The 16,622-nt window shown below is 37.6% G+C and overlaps 1 protein-coding gene and 1 pseudogene across 1 annotated transcript in view; both read right to left on the bottom strand.

Annotated features, from left to right (window-relative positions):
* The window catches only part of ZC2HC1B (zinc finger C2HC-type containing 1B), a 42,744-nt gene that overhangs the window by 25,436 nt on the left and 686 nt on the right, over positions 1 to 16,622 (bottom strand). The window contains exons 2-4 of the mRNA XM_055311656.1: positions 7,238 to 7,299; positions 4,122 to 4,241; positions 3,464 to 3,602 (exon numbers count right to left, since the gene is read on the bottom strand). Of these exons, the coding sequence (XP_055167631.1) occupies positions 3,464 to 3,602; positions 4,122 to 4,241; positions 7,238 to 7,299 (321 nt within the window). The remainder of the gene's footprint in view (positions 1 to 3,463; positions 3,603 to 4,121; positions 4,242 to 7,237; positions 7,300 to 16,622) is intronic.
* Positions 4,976 to 8,004, bottom strand: LOC129500829 (ATP synthase subunit d, mitochondrial-like; annotated as a pseudogene).

Here is a 16,622-nt window from a genome sequence, read left to right as displayed (position 1 = left end):
TGATAAAATGTCCAAATATAATTTGAACTTTCTACTTCTTCCAGTTTTTGTCAGTTTTTGTCTCATGTTCTTTAAGTCTCTGTTACTAGGCACATAAACATTTAGGACTGATAGTTCTTGATGAATGTTATTTTTAATCTTTACCCTGTTAAATAACATTGATGTTTGCCTGATACTAATATTAGGCACTCCATTTTTATGATTGTTCGCACATATATCTTTCCCTATGTTTTTAACATGTCAGCCTATAGTTGTTTTGACACTGCTAGTGTTTATTTCTTCTTTTACCTTTTTATCCAGGACAAAAGACAAATCATAAGTGTATGTCTCTACGAAATATTCACAAGCTGCACACACCTATGTAACCCGCCCAGATCAAGACACAGAACATTCCTAGCAATACTCCTCATGTCCATTCCTGGTCATTCCCACCTCACCAAGGAAAACCATTGCCTGAGTTCCAACCTCAGATTCAAACCTAAAGTTTCTAAAATACTGAGTTTCTGATATTTATAAATCAGGAAATCTGCAGTTTTTGCTATCCTTTGAGAAATTAGATCTGGCAATCCTGGTGTGTGTTTCTTTGAGGCAGCAGCCCTGCTAACACAGGATCAGCCATCTGTTAATGAGGGGTGGCCTCTTTGGACCTACCTGCATTACATCCTTATTTTGTCACCTGCCTGGCACACTTATTTGTCTTCACATTTAAAGTGTGTTTCTTGTGGAAAGCATATAATTGGACCTTGCTAAATTAAATAATAAATTTAGTTTGATAATCTGCCTTTTATCTGAAGGGTTTAGGTCATTTATATGCAACTGTCCATATAGTTAGGTTTAAGTTTACCATATTGCTATTTGTCTTTATTCCATCTTTTCTTTGTTTTTTTTCCCCTTCTCTTTTCCTGTCTTCCCTTAGATTAAATTTTTTCCCATTTTATCTCAATTCCACTTATTGTCTTATTAGCTACATGTCAATATTTTTATGTGTTTACTCTAGAGTTTATAATAGGCATCTTTAAGATAAAAAAACTCTACCTTCAAACAATACTATATGTATTCATGTGTGATAAGTACAAACTTATTTGTGTATAATGTACAGAAACCTTTCAACAATATATGTTCCTTTTCCTTACCTAACCTTGTTGTAGTGTTTTCATACATTTTACTTTCCACATAATTCTCATAATATGCTATTATTTATGCTTTGAATAGCCAATTATAACCCTCAGATAATATTTACTCAATGGAAAACAAGACGAGAATGTCTGCTTTCATCACTGCTATTCAATATAGTATTGGAAGTTCTAGCAAGAGGATTTAGACATGAAAAAGAAATAATAGGCAAATTGGAGAGGAAGAAAAAAATTGTATCTGTTCAGAAATGACATAATTGTATATGTAGAAGGCCCTAAAAATGTCACACCAAAAAACAGTTGTTAGAGCTAACAAAATTCAATAAAGTTGCAGGATACAAAATTATTACACAAAAATCAGTCATATTTCTATACACTAGCAATGAACAATCTGAAAACAAGGTTAACAATTCCATTTACAATAACATCAAAAAGAATAAAATACTTAGGAATAAATCTAACCAAGGTGGTAAAAAAACTTGTATATTCCTACATCTATACAATAAAATATTGATGACAGAAATCAAAGAGAAGCAAATTAAAAGACTTCCTATGTTCATAGACTGGAAAACATTATTGTTAAGATGACAACACTACCCAAGGCTATGCACAGATTAAGTGTAAACCCTATCAAAATTCTTATGGCATTTTCAGAAATAGAAAAAAAAACTCACCCTAAAAATTCATATGAAATCTCAAAGGTCCCCTAATTACCAAAATAAATCTTGGAGAACTTTCAAAATGTACTACAAGTTTACTAGAGTAATCTAAACAGGGTGGTACTGGCATAAGAACAAGACATCTAGAAAAACAGCCTAGAACAGACAACCCAGAAGTAAATCTTATCATATATGGTCAACTGGCTTTCAATAATAGTGTCAAGATCATTCAAGTCTTTTTGACAAACAGTGCTGAGAAAACTAGATATCCACATATAAAACTAGATATCCAACTTCCAATGTAGTTGAGATCTTACCTTATACTACATAGAGAATTAGTTCCACCTGGATCAAAGACAAAACTGTAAGAGCCAAAACTATAAAACTCTTAGAAGAAAGCATATGGGAAAGGCTTCATGACATGGATTTTGCAATGAATTTTTGGATTTAACATCAAGATCAAGGTAACAAAATAAAAGTAAAATAAACTGGACTTCTTCAAAATTAAAAATTTTTCTGCATCAAAGGATACCATCAAGAAAGTGAAAAGACAGTCCACAGAATGGGAGAAAATAATTGAGAATCTTATATCTGGTAGGGATTAATATTATTAATGTAATAGAGCCTCTACCCCTAATTTCCAGTTTACAAAAAAAAAAAAAAAAAAAGAAGAAGAAGAAGAAGAAAAAGAAAGAAAGAAAAGAAAAAAAAACAGGATAGAGGAAAAAGTTAAGCATTAACTTGGGCCAAAAACCAGACATATCTAGCAAAAGAGATATTCTCAAAGATAATTGGCCCAATAGGGGTGTTGTGCAAGATTAAAGAAAAGAGACAACAATAAAAATGCATGAACCTTGACTGAATCCTAGATTGTGACTAGGGGGCAAGGAGAGAGCTTTAAAAGACATTCTTAAGATAACTGGGAAAATATGAGTCTATATGTTATGCAAGGAAATGCACTCATGCTTAAGAAATGCATACTGACATAGTTAAGGGTAAAGTGTTGTGATGTTTGAAATTTAGTTTTAAATAGTTCTGCCCCCACTCCAAAAATAAAAAGACAGAAAATATGACAATGTCAACAACTCAAATTTCAGTGGAAGGTGTGAGTGATCACTTTTTTCCTGTAAATTTGTAATTTTTCTGTAAATTCCGTAAATTTCTTCTTTTTTTTTTTCTGTAAACTTGAAAACTTTCAAAATAAAGTTTCTGGTAAAAAAAAAACCTTTAGGCCATGAAATTGCACAACTTAAAATGGCTAAAATGGTAAATTTTATATCATGGGATTTTTATCTCAGAACAACCCCTTACCCCCACCCCAAAACAAGCCAGAGCTATGGGTATCTGGCATTGTGAAGCTATTGTAGAACTGCCCTGCATAGCCCCATTCTCATTGACCATGATGTAAATGGCATCCCCTGGAGTTATGTAGTGCCATGACACTGGGTACAGTGGTGTTCTCATGTGAGTTGGAAGGAAACACAGACTCTTTATGCAGAATTAAAAAGAAATTAGGATAAGATATATTCAATAAAAGTAGTTTTATATAATTTAATTGCTATTATTTATTTTAGAATGTATAGGAGGAAGCAAGTCAGGATGATCTGGCCCCAAATCAGGCACAACTGGTTAAGAGTAAAATGCCAAAAGCAAACCAAACTAGCCACACACCTGGGTTGACAGATGGAGGAGGTGGAGGGGGGAGAGGTCGGCCTTCTTTAATGGCTAGTGTACACTGCTTTGCTGATCGGATGGCATTAATGAGGTCTTCATGTTGTTGTCTCCAGTTAGATCTTCTCACAGATTGAGGCTATAAAAAGCAAAACCAACATATACTAACTTAGACTATACATCTCTCCATTGCAATTTTAAGCTGAGATTTAAATTTACAGAAAATCAGACTGACATTTGGAGGGAAAAGAGAACTTGTTTTCAAAAGTACAAAAAAGAAGTTTGGGAAATACAGTAATAAAATTTGCAAGTCACACTAGTGAGGGAAAACACAAAATAACAATCAAAAACAAACTACAGAATTTTAAGGAATGACTTAAATGTAAGATTAAAAGGGACTCTCTTCCAAGTTAATTGCTAGATTTAACGCTACACTAATGAAAACATAAACGAGATTCTTTTTTGCCACATCTGGAAAGTATCTGAAATACATTTCGAAATCTAAGTGAGCATGATTAAAAAGAAAACAGTAAAGGTGGATTATACTTACATGACATTATACTGCACTATCAAGCAAAAATGAAGCCAGAGAGCCAAAAAGAGGATTTAATGTACTTAAGGATGTAATCAAGAACAATAAGCCAGATATTGATAGTACCTTGGACTGAGGAGCTTTTTTCACAATGGGGATGTCAGTGCCCTGTAATCTTTGTTTCAAGGAATTGAAAGGTTTGCGTTTTTTGTTGAAGAGTTTCCTACATATTGGTCCATGCCTTTCCTAGAAAAAAAAAAACCAGTGGGGATTAAAATTTTTAACATGTATAGTCACAAGGTTTGTACTGAGGCAGCCCCCACTGGAGTGACAGGGTTCACCTTCAGAGCCAAGTTCATTCTCCAACTCTCAAATCACAGCAGAGCAAATCCATCTGGCTCTCTCCACCCATGTTACACATCACTAGATATTGAGTGAGGGTAAGGTCAAGAAAAGGCCTTCGCAGCTAGCTCCAGGCATTCAATACTGTTGAAAAGGCAAACTTTCTAGTTTAAATTGAAATAAATATTTCTAATACTGAGTTAGGTACTCATGGAAGCCAAGGAAAGTTTTCCCGGTTATATCTTCTGTTCGGTTTCCTGCCTCCACAGATTCCCAAATTCCATGAGCAAGTCATCCAGTAACCTAGCAGGGAATCTGAGTCCCAACAATCCTAACATTGTTTTACCATCCTTTTGAAACAGCCCTTTGCATACAGCAGGGGGAAACTTTGTTCCTACCAGTGGAACCTTCTCAGGGAAACTCTTCTTACCACTTGGCAATTTCAAAATTGAATTTAATGGAGTCACTTTTCTACATACAGCAAATTAAACTACTTAACTTCCTCAAGGAGTAGGGAGGTTTCAAAGAAATATTTGAGAACATCTGCAAAAGACAACTGGGACAACCATGCAAATAAATGAAGGGTACACCAATTCCATTTACATTATGAAGATATTTTCCTTTAATTTATCCAAACATTTCACATCCATGAAGTCATTTATTTCAGAGCAAATCTGAGTATTTAATATTAAGTTTTAAAATGTTACAATATTTAACATTTAACAGACGATCAGCAGGGAAAACTTTTTTACTCCAGCCAAGAAGTTCTTTAAGTACTCAGAATTTCTAGTACATAAGACAGGGAGGCCAACATGCAGCCTGTGTACCACCCTTACAAAGTCTGTGACAGCAACATCATAGGATTATGCCAACAACTTCCAACTAGATGTCCTCTTCCTTGGTGGGCAGGTAACTCATAATAGTTAACACACAATTCTTTCATCCAACAAAATACAGGGCTCTATAAAAATCTCTGTACTGGTTACAAACAAGCCCTATCATTTTATTTTATATTTTATTTTTCTCCCATATCATTATTTTTAATGTCCAGCATTTATGATATGAGGGACAGAGCTTTCTCCCCAACTCAAGTTTATAAATTTTCGATGGCTTGTGAGGCCAGTAAGGCATTATGTTCTTCATGTTCTCCAGCTCTTTTTCATATTCCTCAATCCTGGCCTTTGAGAGAGACAAACACTCAGCACAACTTTTTACCTCTTCTTTTTCCTCAGCATCCACCCAGACTGTATATTTATTCTCTGGCATGGGAACCTTCAGGGCATTAAACTTCTCAAAGTAATCTACAAGCCAAACTTCACCAAATAGGCCTTATAGTCAGCCCAGTCGATAGTAGGTGGTTTCTCACGGAGAGTAGCCAACATGGAGGTACGCATCTCATTCCAAGATTGTACTGTAGGGAGTTAGCAATGGCCTTCTGGTTTTGGGGTATGATTTCCCCCAAAGCTACCCAGTCAGTGGCTTTTAGAGCAAGTTCTTGCCCAGCCATCTTGAGATCCTTCACTGACCCCAGCAGCCCATGGTCCACAGCAGCAAGGAACAGATATTTTATTTTTAAAGATTTATTTATTTTATGGAGAGAAAGAGAAAGACAGAGGAGGGGAGGGGCAGTGGGAGAAGGGGGAGAAAATCTTTAGCAGACTCCCTGCTGAGTGCAGAGCCCGACACTGGGTTCCGTCCTGTGACCCTGAGATCATGACTTGAGCTGAAATCAAAAGAGTCCGACACTCAACTGACAGAGCCACCCAGGTGCCCCAAGCCATATCATTTTAAATTAGAGAGAGGTATCCTATCATTTGATCAAATGCTCTTTGTAGCCTGGAGATAGGCCTAGAAGTAAAACCCAAGAAGACCCAAGACATACTTGACATTTAGTAATCTCACTTCAAATGAATGGTATCTTCTAGGTCTCGAATTCCTTCTTATGGGGTGCAGGCCTAGTTTGGCAAAAGCAGCACACTGGTGGATTCCTGGGCCACAACAGGCCTATTAGCTCCTGCTTCTAAATTCAGGAAGCTCTAGCTGCAGTTAATTACAACAGATATTTCATTTTTAAAATTCCCCAGAGAAAGAAAACTTAAAACCTCATTGTGTAGTCTTTCACCCCAAATGCAGTCAGGTGTATAGTCCAAATCCTTTAAGTTTGGTTATGTCTCCTTGATTAAAATGTTCAAACTGAGTTGCATTATCACCTTAAGTTTTTTATTATCATTTTTCTTGGGACTCTCTTTAGAATATTGGAATCTCATACCTGATTCCCTAACTTTGAAATAAATTAAGCTTTTATTCCACTTTATAGGTATCATTCAGAGGACTTGACATGCAGTTAGTTTGAATCTGATGAACAATTAGATCTTGGAACAGGCCTTACATCCATTTTGTTCAAATTACATAAAGTCCCTGAAATTGAAAGGTTCTGTCTTTATACGTGGCAAAGCAGGAAACAGAGGGAGGTTAAAGGACTTGTCAGAATTAGTGACAAATTTGAGGCTAAAAGCCAAGTTTCCAGATGCTCCAAATTCAATGTTCATTCTTCTTAACTAGCTAATTTCCCTGGTGCTTTGGCCTTAAAATTTGAATTTTTGATGCTTATAGAAAAGGCAAAAGAGCCAAAACCTCTCAAGAGACAATTAGCTGTGCCAAAACGTTTTCATCTGGCATCCTTTTTGTAAGAGTACCATGTTTAACTAAGCTCCCTTTTGAATGGGGTGGTATCTTTGTGCCTTGGTGTCCTCTGGGCCTGCCAGCCATAGGTTATGGACCTCTCTTTCCTTGCTTTCCCTCCACATCTGTCTTTAATCTTTGCCGCTGCAGCCTCCTCACTGACTTGACAGTTCATTTAACTCCAACAAAACACATCTACAAAATGTCTTTATGTTTACCAGAACATCTGCTGCAAAGCGTCTTCCACAGACTTCACAGGGAAGTAACTCCTGATTGCCATCTGTATAAGATCCAAAAGCACATTATGTTAGTTTCGTGGAACTGCCTGCCTGAGAAATGACTAACTGGAGGGGACCTCGATAGCTTGATCTCCTCACTCCTTTTTCCCTCCTCACCAACTTCCTTCTCTTAGTAAGATATTTCATAAACTTACCCATCTTCCTCTTCTAATATAGACTTCTCAAATCGCTAAACAGGTAAATTGCATGTCCTTCAGGCAACCAGAGTACAATTCTTTAATATATTCCTAAACTAAGTGCCTAATGGCTTTGCTTTAGATAGAAGTACAAAGTTAATACTTTAGTATAAAATAGTAAATTATCTAATGGTAACATTTTTAGGATTCCTACTAGAATGTAAGGTCTATGTGTGTGCTAGATGAAGGCATGGGAATTTATCACAGGATGTATGAAAAGAGTCACCTAATCATCAAACTTAAACTTTCCTGAGAGTGGCTCTCTCTCAATAAATGCTTTTTGTTGGAAAAACAAACAAACAAACACCTCCTGAGAGGAAGGGAGTATAAGATACTGATGAAATGGACCACGAAGTATTATTGGGACTTCTATCCAAATCAGGAAAGATGGCACCATTACAATGCAGAAGCATGTAAGGATGAGTGTCCGTCCTATCCTAAGAAGGGCTATTTGGTCAGATCTCTTAATGAGGTCAGTGAGTAACACTCACTACTGGTATTTTACATACAGTCTTGAATGAGTGAAGGACTGTAATCACAATATGGTCACTACTTGCTTTTGTTTTTAATATTCAACTATAGTGTTTTTAAAAGTTAAATGAAGAATAAAGTCAATTAAAAAAAAAAAAGGCTGAGACTGAACCCACATGTGCCCCATGTCTCAAAGTACCTGACCCTAGTAATTAAAGTGCTCAATACTTATTGAATGTGTGGGCCAAACACTAGTTGAGTTTCCACCATAGGACCAATCCTTCATTCTATAAATATCTGCTACATGCAACTCTGTGGAAATATTGAGAGAAACCACAAAATGGGTGCAGAGAGAAAAGGAGAGTGTACATTAAATGAAGTTAGGTAAGTGTCACAGGAAAAGGAAAACATTGTGGAATTCTGTAAAGGTTTCGCCTCATTACTTGAAGCTCCTCTGGAGTCGAGTATATAGATTAGAAAAGCCGGTCAGAGGAGCAATCAGGGATCCTGAGTAGGGAGAATCTGAAGAGAGCTGTGGAAGGTTGAATGGATGGTTGTGGGGAGGGGAGGTGAGATTTCAGTTACAAAGCTGAAGGTGTGGGCCTGAAATGCAAAGAGAGGGAAGAGGAGACACTGCTCAAAGAATTGACAACATGACTAGATGTGCAGGGATTGAGGAGGTGGCAAAGAGAGAACAGTGCAGAGGGACTGAGAAGAGGGTCGGGCTGTGGACAGAAACAGAATTTGAAAAGAAGGGCCATCTTAGTAAGAAAAATTACCTCAGCTTTGGAAATACTGAGTTTGAGAGAGTCATCCAGCCAGCAGGATGGAAATGAGGGAGGTCAGGGCTAGAGACACAGATGTAGGCTTTGTTTGGAGAGTGATGTAAAGGCATGATATTGCCAGGGAAGAGGTCATGGAAAGAGAAGTACAGGGATGATCCCTAGGGAACTCCGTATTTAAGGGCCAAGAAGATGAGGATGATAAGCCAGGAGGAGAAACAGGAGAGAACAGGGTCATGGAAACCAAGAGGAGACGGGTTGAAAAAGGAAGGACTGATTAACAGAAATCAGATGGTAGCTCATTACAGACATTGTTGATTTAAATGATTTCTTCTCACATCTGCCAGATGGTATTGTATTTACAACACAGGTCATCCATTACAGCATACAGAAATATTACTCTTCCTCTCCCTTCTTTTGGCCTTCTAAGTCTGTAAAACTGAGTCTTACATTATTTTTTTCAGCAAGGACATATTTACTAGTTAAAAAATATAAGGTATTCAAATAATAAATCTGCTTTTTCTAAACCACTAATGACGATTTTTATTTTTATAGAGTACTGTAACATTTATAGTGTTTTCCTGTTTCCCAAATACTTTTCCTATATATAATCCATTTACTCCTGAGTTGGCATTATTATTTTTTTAACAGGTAAGCAAATAAAGGCTCAAAGTTAGGGGACTTCTCAAACACCACAGGTAGTAAGTGGTAACACGGAGACTCAAACTTGAGTCTCTATCTCTGCAAGTAGTAAGACCATGTATTCAACCATCACCATAAATATAGGTATGTTGGTACTAACCTGCAAAATAAATGGAAGCCTCTGAAGGATAAATACCCTCTGATTTAAATCAGTGATTTTTTTTTTTTAATCTACGATAGTCACACAGAGAGAGAGACAGAGACAGAGACACAGGCAGAGGGAGAAGCAGACTCCATGCACCAGGAGCCCGACGAGGGATTCGATCCCAGATCTCCAGGATCGCGCCCTGGGCCAAAGGCAGGCACCAAACCGCTGCGCCACCCAGGGATCCCTAAATCAGTGAGTTTTAATTAGTTCAAGGAGTTTAAAAGAATGGCAGATAAAATAGGATTCAACTGAACACCTGAAATTGAAGGACCACCAAATTCTGAACCACATTCAGTTCTGAAGCTTGATTGTAACGAAACACCTGCCTAGTCAGTCAAACTAAACATGAAGATCAAGGTCATCTACACTGTTGGTGATAGAATGCTGAGTCACATGGAATATGTGATCACCAGAACCTTAGAAGAATCATTTAAAACAACCAAAATGCTTTGCAATAAGTGGTTATACTGTTACATCTAAATCCTGGAATACTGTTCAACAACAGAATACTACTGATACATACACACCTGGATGGATCTCAATGCTGAGAAAAGCCAATCTCAAAAGGTTATGTACTGTATGATTCCATTTGTAGAACAATTTCAAAATGACAAAATTAGAGAGACAGAGAATAGATTAATGACTGCCAACAGGGAGGGATGATTGGAGAAGGAGGTGGTTGTGACTATCCAGGATAGAATGAGGGAAACCGCTGAGAAGTGGGATAATTCTAGGAGCGCCTGACTGACTCAGTTAAGATCATGGGCCCCTTGGTCTCAGGATTGTAAATCTGAATCCCATGTTGGATGTAGAGATTCATAAAATAAAATTTGAAAAAGCAGTTCTGTATTATCGTAGTGGGTGGTTGTTATATATGTAATAGAATGGTATGGAACTATAAATACACACTGTATCATGTATATTTCCTGGGTTTGATATTGTACTATAGTCGTTTAAGCTATAACTTAAACTGAGGAAACTAGGTAAAAGATGAATGGGATCTCTATTTTGCAATTCTTGTGCACTATTGTCCAAATAAGCTTAAAGAAACATCCAGGGGTGAGCAAATTGAGACCAGTGGGTCAAATATGAAGCTATTATGTTTTTGTAAATAAAGTTTTATTGGTAAACAATCATACCCATTTGTTTGTTTAATGTCTATTGCTGCTTTCACACTACAATAGTAGAGTAGTTATTAATGGAGACCATATGGCCTGCAAAGCCAAAAATCATACTAGGAAATAGGTTACCAACCAGTAAAGGAGAATGTAATGATTAAAAATGACTTGTGGGAGAAAAACATGGAAAATGTTAATGATACATTTTTATTCACGTATTTACAAATAAGAACTAGGAGTTATATAGATATTTACAGGGTGTGTGTGTGTCTGTGTGTGTATGAATACTCATACCTCTGAGTGGTTAAGAATAAAGGTGATTAGTTTCCTGCATTTTCAATTTTTCTACAAACATTATTCATTATTGTTTTAAAGATTAAAACAATGACATTTTAAAAAAGGAACACTTTGATAGAAAAGATTATAAAACAATCAGTATCAACTCAGCTATTTCTGTATATCCTCTTACTTAGTAGACTGTATCAACGTGGCCATTATTTTTATACGTTTGGTATTATTTTTACACATTGGTTTAAAATCTTAGACAATTTTTAAAATGAGGAAAAGAAAGTGATCTGGAGGGATCCCTGGGTGGCTCAGCGGTTTTGCGCCTGCCTTTGGCCCGGGGCGCGATCCTGGGGTCCCGGGATCGAGTCCCGCGTCGAGCTCCCGGCATGGAGCTTGCTTCTCCCTCTGCCTGTGTCTCTGCCTCTCTCTCTCTCTCTCTCTCTCTGTGTCTATCATAAATAAATAAAAATAAATTAAAAAAAAAACAAAAACAAAGTGATCTGGAAGCCATCAACAGTTTTGTTTAGCATGTTAACAATGAAAAATAAGCATTACAAAGATCTCAGTTCAAAAATTTTATAAGAAGCCTGGAGAGGATTATGACTATAATGAAATTGGAAAAAATTCTACTTTGGACTAGACATTTTCTTTCTGAGCTGGAAGTTAAGAATGCTTTGTACAGACACCTAACAATTCACATTTCCTTATAAAGGCATGGTGGAGAAGAGAAAAGGAAGACATTTTCTCATTCAGTTGTCAGTGAGTCAAAAAACTTAATTTCTTTGCAATCCAGAACATACAAACATTAGCAATATCAACATCTTCCATGGTCCTATGATAAAGAGGGTAGCATAGTGGCCTCCACCTATTCACTTACCCCAGGAACATGAGTTATTAAAGAGGAGGAGGAATTAAGACAGGAAGGTAGAAAGAACACCCCCATCAAATTTTGCTTTCCTTCAAAGCTCTAAAAAAAAACAACAGTAAAGGAAAATAGAGACACAGAGAACCGTAAGGTCAGGGAGGAAAGGAGACAGCAATAAAAAAATCTGATTCTGGAAAAATGATAGACATAGTGACTTGGAGGAGTTAAAACTATGTCAGAATCCACTTCCCAAGCTGACAGAAGGGAGAACCAACCATCCAGATTTTTATTGCAGAACCCTTCAAAGTTGTAGGAATCCCCAGAACAGCATGTACCTGTGGGATTGGGATGAGATAAATGAAGAGCCTGCTAAAATATGGAGGGCCAAGATGAAAGTTTACTGATTCAAAGAAGTTGATTCCCGGATCCCCTCCCTCCCTCTACACCCTTGGGTGACTGCCCTCCCTAACTCTAGCATAAGTCTACTCTCCAAAAATGACAAAAAGAGATCTGTGCAGGAGTGAACATGAGGCACTGCTGAAGGCAGGGGTAGGCAGATATAGATGTATACATATATTTATGGTTGACTCATTATTTGTGGTAGGTGCATTCCATAAAGTCTCTTCCAACACTGAATGACCTTATTACTCCCAAGGGGAATACAGGGTTAGGTTCCTGTGAGCCTTTGGTCACACTATTTTTAATCCACATATCAATGTACAACTTCGTTTTATTTTTCCATTTATTTTTTTTAAAGATTTTATTTATTTATTCATGACTGACAGAGAGAGAGAGAGAGAGAGAGAGGCAGAGACACAGGCAGAGGGAGAAGCAGGCTCCATGCAGGGAGCCCGATGTGAGATTTGATACCAGGTCTCCAGGATCACACCCCATGCTGAAGGTGCTGCCCTTGTTTTTCTATTTAAGACACTTTGTGTTGGGCAGCCTGGGTAGCTCAGTGGTTCAGTGCTGCCTTCGGCCTGGGGTGTGATCCTGGAGACCTGGGATCGAGTCCCACGTCGGGCTCCCTGCATGGAACCTGCTTCTCCCTCTGCCTGTTGTCTCTACCTCTCTGTTTCTCATGAATAAAGAAAATAAATAAGTAAATAAGTAAATAAATAAATAAATAAATAATCTGGTGTAAATATATAGTTGATTCAGTCCTAGTTGGCAACACTGTAACTCATGCCTGGATGAAGATTATCTAGCAGACGTATTTTCTCCACAGCCTTCACGCACTCAGAAACACTGGACCACACTTCAACACAATGTTTGGGGGCCATTTTAAACATTAAAATCACCATGAAAAATGGCAAAAACATGGAAAATGTGGCATGGACTATGAAAAGGACAGGTGTTTACAGTATGAGAGCTGAAACAAGAAGGCAAGGGCATCACCTTGTTCCACCTTTGCTGAGAACATGCCATGTCTGGTGACTCAACTTTTTAACTGCTATGTGCAGGTCTGTGAATGGCTATGAAAGCACCATGCACATTGATTTTAGAATTTCAAGTTTTAGAAAATAGACAAATTTGCAAATAAGGATTCAATTAATGAGGTTGATGGTGCGTGTGTATGATGATTCGTCTAGTGATTCCTCTTATGAATAATGATGCTGAAGGCAGAGAATATACCTCAAACTCTGTTCCTCTATTTGGCTCAGAGAACTCTGCCTGCCAGACCCTTACTCTCAAGATAAAATTAAAACTTCCCTAAGAATATAACCATTCCCTGACAAAATGCATAAAGACATCGACACTGGAAAGATTCCCAAACAGCTTACCAAGACCATTCTACAATAAAGCTCAAAATCATCAAATGCCACTTATCCATTAAGAATTTCCAGGGTTGGGGAGCCCTGGTGGCTCAGCGGTTTAGCGCTGCCTTCAGCCGGGGTGTGGTCCTGGAGACCTGGGATCGAGTCCTGCATCAGGCTCCCGGTATGGAGCCTGCTTCTCCCTCTGCCTGTGTCTCTGCCTCTCTCTCCTTCTGTGTCTCTCATGAATAAATAAATAAAATCTTAAAAAAAAAAAAAAAGAATTTCCAGTGTCTCCTTCCTCCAGTCTTAATCATGAGCCAAAAGACAGGAATTTCCAAAGATCTGTGGAAAAGCTCTAACAGGTAAGCCCAAAATGAATTAAAAAGCAATTTGAATAAAAATTAACTCTTAGAAATTAAAAGTCTTATTGGAGAAATGAAAGACTCAGAAGACTGGAAGACAAAATTAGGGAAATCTCTCAGAAAGTAGAGTAAAATGGCATAGAGATGGGAGAAAAACATAAGCAATTCAAGTACCGCTGGTCCAGAAGGTCACCTCAAGTAACAGCTGAAGAGAGAAAAAGAGAAAACACAAGAAAATAAAAAATTTTAACTTCCAGAAGTGAAAGGACATGAGCCTCCACTGAAAAGATAAAACACAATGGATGAAAATAGATCCATAACATCATCATTGTGAAATTTCAGAACTTTGGAGACAGAGATTCTACAGATATGAAAAAAAATTACATGCAAAATATCAGGAATCAGAATGGCTTCAGATTCCCATAAACTTGGAAATGAATGAGGAAAAATCCTTTAAACTTCTGAGGGAGAATAATCTAAACCTCTAATTTTATACCCAGCCAAGCTATGGATCAAATATGGGGGTTGAGTACATTTCTCAACATGGAGGGTTTCAAGAAGTTGACATCCCATCACCCTAATTCAAGAATTACAAGAGGATGTGCTTCACAATGTAAAACATACTGCAAATAGACAATTTAACATATGAAGGAGAGAAAGTAATTCCTAGGATAACAGCTGGGCACCAGAACCACAGAGTGACTAGTTCACACTAAAGGTATATAATGAAAAACAGGTTGATGGTTGTCATAAGCATGATATTCACTGCCTTCATAATCTGAGGTTAGTATGTCCTAGTGTATCTGGCTCCCACTGTTCTATACTTCGCTTGTTTGACCATTGGAGTGCTTGTTCTTCCCTTCATATTCTGACATCTAGATGAGCTGAGGACACTCACTGCACTCCAGAGGAAGGCTCTGCATTGATCTTGAGATCACGGTGACCTTAAAAAGCAGAAAAATGTAAAACAAGTATACAACCACTAAACATCTCCACTACAGGAGATCCAGGATGCTCCAGCTGTGGTGACTTGTGTTCCCTAGAACTTACTCATCACCTGGCTCAATGTCATCTCTGATTGGGACTCTTATAAATTCTAGAAACTGAACTCAAGCTCAGAGAATACTCATTCAGTTCAAAGATGCCTTCATCAACTGTTGGTAAATATTGCCCTCATAAAGCCAGATTTGTGTTCCAAAACTAAACTAAGATATTGTGTTTAGAAATACCATACAGCTGATAATATAATCTAGATAGTATTTAGGAGTTCCTGAAGGGAAAGAGTGGGATGAAACTGATGATGGAACCACAGGCTTCTATGTTCTATTTCTCAACTTGAATAGTGCAATGTTTTGTTTTATTATACGTAATAACGTATAGAAGTTCAACAATTAAAACGTTAAGGCCATTAGAATTTTTACCTTCTCTTGACCCTTCTCTGTAATAAGCTAGATAAAACATACTAATATCAAAACACAGGAAAAAGAACATAAGTGCACCGATAACAGTAAAGTTACAAGATGACTGGAGTAGTCCTTCACCTGAGATTATTTGATGATGTCACAATGAAGATGTGGATACAATGGAGCAGCTTATATACACAAATAGCTTTTGATACTTAAAAAAAGTGATTTAATAACAAGCATTAAATACTCATGCAAAAGAGGTGCTTAAGGCACAGCAGGCAAATTCTTCATTACTTTGCCCCTACCAGGAAGGCCTTGGGCCTTCTTTCTCCAAGCTAACATTGAGTCTAGGTCCAATTGTTCCAAATATAAGCAATCTTTTGATGAAATGTCTTCCCTATCCATTCATTTATAGACTACCTAGTGATCATTTACCAAATGCCAGAAGCTGTTCTAGGCCATGGGGATAACACAGTAAATAAAAATTCCCTGCTGTTTGTACTACTGAGAGGAAACTGAAAAACTAAAATAGAGCTCAGATGCCGCGATGCCATGGAGACCATAAAGCAGGGAAGAAGCCTAAAAAATGCAAGCGAAGGATGTTGCTATCTTTATATACATGGTCGGATCAAAGTTTATAGTGGAGATAACTGAACACCAACCTTGAGGAAGCTTTATTTGCAGTAAGAGCACTTCAGGGGGAATAGCAAGTACCTGGATCATTTTAAGTGGTACTTATCAGAAAGTTGGTGTTGCTAGTTAGATTTTGCTGCACACACCCTGCCTCCTAGGAAGATGCAATCCTTGATGGCAAAAACCTTCTCTAGACTTCCAACATTCACCAGGACCTTATGTTAAGTTTGTAATCATTGTTAAAGACAACTCAAATTGTAAAGATTCAAATTTTTCCAAAATAATTCTGAGTATGTAAGGTTTGTTCTCTAGAATAAAATTAAGATCTTTAAATCTGGAGGATAGGGATCCCTGGGTGGCGCAGCGGTTTGGCGCCTGTCTTTGGCCCAGGGCGTGATCCTGGAGACCCGGGATCGAATCCCACATCGGGCTCCCAATGCATGGAGCCTGCTTCTCCCTCTGCCTGTGTCTCTGCCTCTCTCTCTCTCTCTCTGTGTGTGTGTGACTATCATAAATTAAAAAAAAAAAAAAATCTGGAGGATAATCAGTATACATCACAATATTGCTTCAGCAAGATTCATGGCTTATAGTCA

This window comes from Nyctereutes procyonoides, unplaced genomic scaffold, assembly GCF_905146905.1.
Source record: "Nyctereutes procyonoides isolate TBG_1078 unplaced genomic scaffold, NYPRO_anot_genome, whole genome shotgun sequence".
Taxonomy (NCBI): domain Eukaryota; kingdom Metazoa; phylum Chordata; class Mammalia; order Carnivora; family Canidae; genus Nyctereutes; species Nyctereutes procyonoides.
Note: the sequence above shows the minus strand (reverse complement) of the source record. Positions and strands in the feature narration are given on the sequence as shown.